The sequence below is a fragment of the Callorhinchus milii genome, unplaced genomic scaffold (assembly GCF_018977255.1).
Source record: "Callorhinchus milii isolate IMCB2004 unplaced genomic scaffold, IMCB_Cmil_1.0 Scaffold2, whole genome shotgun sequence".
Lineage (NCBI taxonomy): Eukaryota > Metazoa > Chordata > Chondrichthyes > Chimaeriformes > Callorhinchidae > Callorhinchus > Callorhinchus milii.
In genome coordinates, this window is record NW_024704743.1 from 96842461 (window position 1) to 96850995 (window position 8535).

At 42.6% G+C, this 8535-nt stretch overlaps 1 protein-coding gene across 1 annotated transcript; it reads right to left on the reverse strand.

The window, feature by feature from the left end:
• Window positions 1-5446: 5446 nt before the first annotated feature.
• On the reverse strand, window positions 5447-8161 carry LOC103175126 (cytochrome b-c1 complex subunit 7). The gene is made up of 4 exons (XM_007887901.2): window positions 8079-8161; window positions 6856-6927; window positions 6251-6417; window positions 5447-5763 (listed from the first exon to the last, which is right to left on the reverse strand). The coding sequence occupies exons 1-4, from the start codon at window positions 8095-8097 to the stop codon at window positions 5686-5688; spliced, it is 336 nt and encodes a 111-aa protein (XP_007886092.1). The 5' UTR covers window positions 8098-8161; the 3' UTR covers window positions 5447-5685.
• Between the last annotated feature and the right edge of the window lie 374 nt (window positions 8162-8535).

Genomic DNA, 8535 nt, shown 5'->3' on the forward strand with positions numbered 1-8535 from the left:
GTCAGACAAAAATGAGTTATTGGTATCCTCTCTCTATACATTCTACGTATAATTTTATTTAAAAAAAATAAAGTGAGTGTCCCCGGCAGGTTGTGCAGAACACCACCAAGTTTGGAAAGATCCAAACAGTTTTTATCAGTGGATTTTTCTGCTCATATACACTGAGCATTCAGGCTTCCCAGCTACTCAAAACACACTGTGTATGAGACCACCATACATACCACGCCATGAATTGCCTGTTTGCTGCCTTTTGGAATATAGTCTGGCTAGAATGCATTATACTTACTGATAAGGCCAACATATAGCACCTTATCATGTTGTTGAGACGTCTCAAAGTGTTTCACAGAATATATTGTAAAGTGTATTCACTGTGTACTTTGTGGGCGAAATGAGGTAGCCAATTGTACACAGCAGTGTTCACAAACAGTCATAGATTGAGTGACCCAAAAAAAATTTTTTCGAGGCGTTATTACCCTGGGAAAGCCATCCACCGATTGACTAGCAACTGGGTTCAATTGAGTACAATGACTTTTTATTTGGAGGTGAATGCTGAAAAAGCATTTAATTGCCTAGTGCAGAAATCACTCACTTTGATGAGCAGAATATTCACCAAAATACAACGATTAGATGTATAACCCGCCTGCAAACATCTTACACAATAGATAATTTTTTTTACCAAAGACTTTCTTCAGTTTTTTTTCTATAGGGAATCTTCTTTAACAGAAAGTTTAACAGAAGGCTCAACAATGCCAACTCCCTGCTTGTTGGCCATCCCAACCTTTCCCTCCAAAAGCTGCAAGATCATCCAGACCTCTGCAGCTTGTGTCCTCTCCTGCACCAGCCTCCATGACCCCATCACACCAACCCTCACCTGGCTCCACCGGCTCCTCATCCCTCCGAATGACGTCCCTCCACCCTCCTTGATTTCAATAAGTGATGTTCCCAAGCTATTTTTGATTATCACCTTATGTGATGAGATTCAGTAAATCTTTGCCAAGCCACTACATCCTAACAAGACTACTGGACATTCCACTTCAATATACTTTTCGCAGTGGGTGTTTGACATAATCTTTTCTCCCCAATTGATCCAAGTCACTATGCTCTACCATCTGTGTACAACTACTGGTTAAGTTTTATGTATAGCTGAGAGCCAGTGAGGTTGTCAGCTCTTCACTAAAATAAAAAATACCAAGCTGGCCTGTAGATTAATATTCACATTTTAAATGTACAATTTAAAATTGAAAAAGATAATTTCACACTGATACAATTATGTCAGACAGGGCAAAGCTGAAGCAGTATGAACTACTGTAATTTGTCTCACATGCCTTAAACTTAAATTTGCACCATAAGAAACACAGAAATTAATTTAACTGATGGAAATTTTGGTCTAAGTGACCATCTTTGCACAATAACTGCTGGCAAGCAATCTGAACTAGACAATCCACAAGTTATAGCCAACTGATATAACTAATGACAGCTCATGAGATGTAATTAAAACATTTATTGCTTATACTTAGTTTAAACAACTAACCCAGTTGGAACTTGTGAGCTTTGACTCACTGCCTCTTTCCCTCTAATTATGAGTTTAATTGGATGAATTGTTGAGAAACAAGTTTCCCAGCAGTACTCTCAGACTGCAGGTGCTTCATAAGGTAACTAGCTCTGTGATCGAGTATGCTATTAATTATAGCAGTGAGAAGCAGACAGCAGGTAGGAGTTTATTTAAAATCAAAACATTTGTCTGAAATGGTTTTGGGGGAGGGGCAGAAAGGTAGTTTCCTGGCAAGACACAAGGTCAGATATCCAGAGTGAGATATTCTTATGAAGCAAAATGCAGTACTCAGGGCAGAAAAATCAGGCCCTATGCCTCTCAGTTCCTTGCTTTTTACCAAACTTTTATATCTTTTTATGTACAGTGGGCATCATTGACACTTTGTTTCAATGAATAATTTCTACAAATGTTATACATGCAGCATTTCAAGGAATTTTATGGTTTATTTTTGTCTTCATTATAGTCACGAGTTGCTTTCTCCCGGAGAACATATTTTCCAGTATATAATAGTTATCAGTGTAGGGATTCCAAAATTAACCATGGAGATAACCTAAATCATTCTGCATCTCTTCATTGATGATCTTAAAAGGTTGGATAGGCATATGGCAATCAGACTGCCATTTGTATGGAATATATAATAGAAGGAATATTCCACACAGATGTTCTGTGCCATTTGATTATGGCAAATGATATACTACCATAATTCACTCTGCAACCTGAAGATCTAGTTGGGATACAAGGAATCACCAAGAGAATTCTTCCTGTTTTGGATTCTTCCTGTTTCGGTTCCTCCTCTTTTGAGGTGGCTTTAACAGGATCACCAATTTAAAAGTACTCAATTATCTACAGTTAGACCAGTCACATTGTGCAGCAGCTCAGACAGATTTGTAGAATCAGTTTGTACAAAGAGTGGTTGTTCTCGGGTTGAAAAAATCCAGTCTGCCCTGGGACATCTTTCCGACGTAAAGGGCGATATGCAAATGTAATTTGTTGTTGTTCTAGCAGTTGCAAGCTCTACAATAGGACACAGAGTTGAGCTCAGAAGAAAGTAAATAGACACATCTGCTTTTTCTGAGATTTAAATACCTTACATATAGAGCGGTGAATACATCAAATGGATTTCACAGGCAATTAGTGAAGGCAGATTGTGTCGGCAAATTCAAGACTGTCCAACACTTTGGGTTGTCCTCCTGACATGAAAAGCACTATACAAATGTAATTTGTTGTTGTGTTAAGGCTTAAAATAAGATAGTTTACAAAGCTAATGGAGTCAATCACAGAAATAAGAGGCAAGGTACCTATGCCCTCTACTGGAACAAACCTAAATGTTCACATAAATTTAATCTGAGCATTACATTGCTACATTCTTCATCATTTTAAACCATTAGGTTTAACTAAAAAATACACTGTATTTCAAAATAACAACAATTTACATTTATATTGCCTCCTTCACCCGGGGGGTAGTGTCTCGGAGTGGGTTAACGTCCCGGAGCGCTTAAAAGAGCGCAATAAATCCCGTGAAGCATTTTGAGAAGTCCTCTGGAGTTGACCGGCACTATATCAAATACAAGACATTTATTTTATCATGTTTTAAAACTTGCAGAATAAGAAACCCCATGTTGTACCTTCTGATAATGAGTTCAATATTTCACAGATCAAACAAGATAGACTAGCTGAAGGGCATCGTTTCCTAATACTATTCAACGAATTGAGCTAATCACCTCCAGGAAGCTCTGACTCAGAAAATTGTACCACTCATTTGAGAATTGGCTCACATGCTTAATCTCACTTTATGGTGAGAAATGCCATAAATACAGGTGAAAGCACAGTGAAAAATGTCCATGCAGGGGTTACAGTATTTAACAATCTGATGCCAGCATTCACCACACCCAAAAGCTAAACAACAAATTAAATTTGTAAAGCGCCTTTCATGTCAGGAGGACGTCGCAAGTTGCTGGACAGTCAGGGATCCACACTCGAGCTGCTGGTTGGGATCAGGAAGGGTGGAGGGCAGTAGTAGGAGGGAGACCAAAAGCACGGTTGAAGAGGAGGGTCTTGAGACAGGTTTTGAAGGAGGCAAGGGAGGGGCAAGGCGGAGGGAAGGTGGGATGGAGTTCTAGAGGGTGGGGGCAAAGAGGCTGAAGGCTCTCCCACCAATGGTGAGGCAGGCAAGGCGGGGGACTTGTTCCAGTAGAGGGCATAGGTACCTTGTCTGCTGAGCGGAGGGAGCAGACAGGTTCAGAGTTAGGAGATCAGAGAGGTAGGAATGAGCAAGGCCATGGAGGGCTTTGAAGATGAAGACCAGGATCTTGAACTGTATCCTCTGAGTGATGGGAAGCCAGTGGAGCCGATCAACAACAACAACAACAAGATTCCATTTATAAAGCGCCTTTCACGTCAGGAGGACGTCCCAAGGCGCTGCACAGTTGGGTCATGACCCGAGCAGGGGGGAAATGGTCAGGGTGAGGGGAGGGGAGGGAGCGAGGAGGGGGAAATGGTCAGGGTGAGGGGAGGGATGGGAGGGAGCGAGAAGGGGGAAGAGAGTCGAGAGGGGAGCTGAAGGCTCGGTCAAAGAGAAAGCTTTTGAGACCGGCCTTGAAGGAGGAGAGGGAGGAAGCAAGGCGAAGGCACTGGGGGATAGAGTTCCAGAGCCTCGGGGCTGAGAGGCTGAAGGCCCGACCACCAATGGTAGGGCGATTGGGGCGGGGGACGTGGAGCAGACCGGAGCCGGAGGAACGGAGGGTACGGGCAGGTAGGTAGGGGGATAGTAGGTTGGAGAGGTAGGAGGGAGCAAGGCCGTGAATGGCCTTGTAGGTGAGGATGAGGATCTTGAAATCAATCCTCTGGGGGATGGGGAGCCAGTGGAGGCGAGCGAGGGTGGGAGTGATGTGGTCCCGAAGCCTGGTGCGGGACAGTACACGAGCTGCAGAGTTCTGAATGACCTGCAGCTTGTGCAGGGAGGAGTTGGGGAGGCGGACAAGCAGGGAGTTTGCACAGTTGAGCCTGGATGGGATGAATGCATGGATGAGGGTCATGGAGGCCTGCGATAAGAGATAGTGGCCGGAGCCGGGAATGTTGCAGACGTGGGGAAAGGCGGAGGGTCATGGCACAGATATGGAGGATGAAGGACAGTTGAGGGTTGAACAAGACACCGAGGTTCCGTATTGGCTATGTGAGGTGCAGAGTGCATCCATGAAGAGAGATGCTGTCAGCACCCGAGGTATGGAGGTGCTGACGGGAGCCAAGCAATCTTCAGTACTTGAATAAATTGTTAATGAATTGGTCAAATTATAATTTTGTGAACTGTTGTGCAATTTAAATGTAGGCAAACTAATATTCATAATTACAATTCTGCTGGTGCTGGTGGTGTAAATAAAATGTCTTGTAACTTGAAAATTCTTGGGTATGGTGTTTAGCAAACCATAAAATGTCTATTATTCAAATAACTGTAGCTCCCATTAAGTATGTGGACATTTTTCCTGGTGTACAGAATTTAAATAATAATTCAACAAATGCCCTGCAATTGTAATTACTGCAACACAATCCTTCTTTAATTTTGTAAAACTATGTATTGGAGTCTTGTAGCTCAGTGGTTAGAGCATTCGCTTTGCAAGCAAGAGACCTGGATTCGATTCCTGGCAGGTTGAAATTTGGGTAAGTTTCCTTACTCCACATGCCTAATAATAATCCCGCCAAAGAAAATAATAATAAATGGGTCATTTCAATCCACGACTTTTGTGGGACACTGCTGTGCACAATTGGCTGCCGCATTTCGCCCACAAATATACAGTCAATTCACCTTAGTCTGTTTTGTGAAGCGCTTTGAGACGTCTAGAAGACGTGAAAAGCGCTACATCAAATGCAAGGATTGTTATTATTAAAAGCAAATCTTGATTGACAGGAAGGTCAAAACTTTATTTTATTTAAGCTATACATAATTACATGCAACAGGAAATAATGATAGAACAAATGTATTTTAATTTGTAGAAGCAATCCATTACATCAACCAGTTTTGCAGTGCACAAGTGTGATTTTTAAATCCAGGCTATCAATAAAAGCCAATTATATATATATTTTTCAATTGACCAGATATTAACAGGGATTATCAAAAAGACTACCAGCTCCATTCAGTATCACTTGTTATTCCACTCTGCTTTTTCTTTTCGTTCACGGATCACTTCTTTAAGGTATGGTTCCAGGTAGGGTGAATCCTATGAAAACAAAATAATGTGATTGTTCATTATAAATGGATAATGAGCAGTATTTTGCAATATTGACAATTCTAATTGTATACACAATACAATCTGTGTATTTTAATTAGACAAATACAGACCTAATCATCTTTTCATTTTCCTTTCACATTTTATGTACTCATGTTATGTATAATTTCCACTGATGAAAGCAAATTAAAGGAGTTGGTAGCACAAATCTAGTCCTTGTTTGATTGGCAGTGTGTTTTCATTTTTTTCTTGTTTGAATATTTCACGATTTATGGCAAGAAAATGTATTTTGTTGACTAACCATTAAGGTTGGCCACCACTGCTTTAGGAAGACATTACCAGGTGCCTAGGTGCACTGTCCAGTCTCAGTCAGAGAAGGTTGGATGGCTTAGTGAAAATTAAACGTGGTGGGAAAGGAAAAGTCGGCATAACATTTTGGTCAACTTAGATCACAATTATGGAAATGTGCACCACTTGCCTCCTCATATTTTGTCCAATTATCTTTTGGAAGGATTTGTTGCTTCATACTTAAGTCCAAAGCTCTTTTTATGCGAAAGTTTCGTTCATGGTAAAGCTTTTCAGGCAACCTTTTTAAAGCCTCTTTCACATCATCATCTTCATACATTGTGTCATCTCGCTGCAGTCCTGCAAATAATAGTTTAAGGCAGTTATTACACAAGTGGCACATTCAAACAACTACAAAACTAAGGGTGAATAGCCCATTTTTTAAAAATTCTTTGCTACCAAAGGATTAGCATGCAGGAGAAGAAAAAACGATAAAAGATAATCAGCAAAACGTGAACCAGCTGGATAAAGAGTAAATATTTTTGGTTGGAAAACTGACATGCAAGACTTGAAAAACGGAAAAATACAAATGGTAAACTAAAAATGCTCTGAATCAAACAAAGGGAGAAGAACAGTACAACACACAAGACCAGAAAACATTCAATACCACACAGAGTGAGAGAAAAATTGAAGGGAGAGTCAACCAAATAAGTGTGCATCTCCTCATAACAACTCACAATGGGCAGATGAAAAAACGTTGTCTGTTAGATGACTGTGAAGAAAATACCTATAACTTACCAAGTTTGTTGAACCCAGCAGCATTGTAGTACCACTTTCGAAAGCCACTCAACACACGTCCTGAGGCCCTGACTAGAATAGAAAGAAAAACAGAAATCATGTCACTATCCAACATGACAAAGTCACAGATCTACCTTTGGCAATATTTTCTTTTGAGTTTCAACATCATTACATAGTTGACTGCTTGTCATCCACTGAAGGAATATCATCTAGATTAGTAATGGGCAGTTTTATCCAATACAAGACAAGAAAGATGAAAGGATTGGGGATATGGGTGATATTTCTAACCATTTGCTGACAAGCTTGTTATTGTTTCTGGTCCAGAAGAAATAAACATTAATAAGGCCCAAAATATAATGATAATCCCTATATGTATTTGATAATAATAAATTTGCATTTGATATAGCGCCCTATCACATCATTGAGAGGTCTCAAAGCAATTCACAACATAGACTGTAAAGTGAATTGACTGTATATTTTGTACGGGAATGGAAACTTCTTTCACGTCAGTTGTTTTGAGAGATACAATTGGGGTATAATGCCAAATTCTGTCCAGCCTGTTCATAAAACCAAGAGTCCACTAACATACTGACTTGTGAGTTTCACTTTATTTCATTTGGCTGCAAAGGATTTTATTGACAAACCTCATAGCTGACCAACACCAAGTGATACCACATATTGTGTGCAAATTGGCTGCTGCTTTCGCCCACAAACACAGTTACTCCATTTCACGGTAAAGCTCTGGGACGTTGTCCCGACCTTTAAGGATAACGCACTGCTGTACCGGGTGGAGTTGGCAGCACTCACTCGGCGCTTCAGTGAGTGCACTGCGAGGCCGCAGAGCCTCCGACACTCAGGCCTGGAAGGTCAGAGCTCGGCCTGCGCTGACCTGGAGGCTCGGCACTGCTCTCAGTTGTGTCTCGGCAGCTCTGGGGGGGGGGAGAGGGGGAGAAGCAGTCGGGCTCCTGCTCACTGCCACCGCCCGGGCATCGCCCTCCCGTCCCCCCAGTAACCGCCTCCCCGCGGCCTCCCCGCCCCTCAGTGCCCGGAGCCTCTCGTCCTCTTCAAGGACACGGGGAGTGGCGGTGTCTGTGCCGGGCGGTGGGGTCCAGTGTGAGGTGTCGGCACAGGGAGGGAGGGATGCACACAGTGTGAGGTGTGTGTGGTGTGGACTACCCTGTCCAGTCCTCGCTGCCCCTCACTCTCCGGCCGCTCGCACTGACCTGGAGCTCCCGCCGCCATCTTGTCCCAGAATGCAGCGAGACCACAGCGCGCATGCGCCCCCACTCACGCCGGTGGGGCCCCGCCCCTGACGTCAGGAAGGGGCGGGGCTGTCGGAGGGAGCTGTCAATCAGCGCGGGAGCAGGTCACCACCGGTCAGTCACCTCCAGCAGCAAAGTGGCCACAGTATAATAATAATAATAATCCTTGTATTTGTTATAGCGCTTTTCACGTCTTCTGGACGTCTCAAAGCGCTTCACAGAATACACTGTAAAGTGAATTGACTGTATATTTGTGGGTGAAACGCAGCAGCCAATTGTGCACAGCGGTGTCCCACAAATGGTCGTGGATTGAAGTGACCAAATTACAATTGTTTTTTTGAAGGATTATTGTTCTCGAAAAAGCGATCTGTCAATCGACTAACAACCGCATTCCTCTAGGTAAACAGAGGCGTGTGGA

Bases quoted from the DNA above. Each gene is read 5' to 3' on its own strand.
- LOC103175126 (XM_007887901.2), bottom strand. The intron at 6,418-6,855 runs GTAAGTTATAGG...TATTATTTGCAG, and splicing joins TGCTGGGTTCAACAAACTTG to GACTGCAGCGAGATGACACA. The intron at 5,764-6,250 runs GCAAGTGGTGCA...TTGTTTTCATAG, and splicing joins ATTGGACAAAATATGAGGAG to GATTCACCCTACCTGGAACC.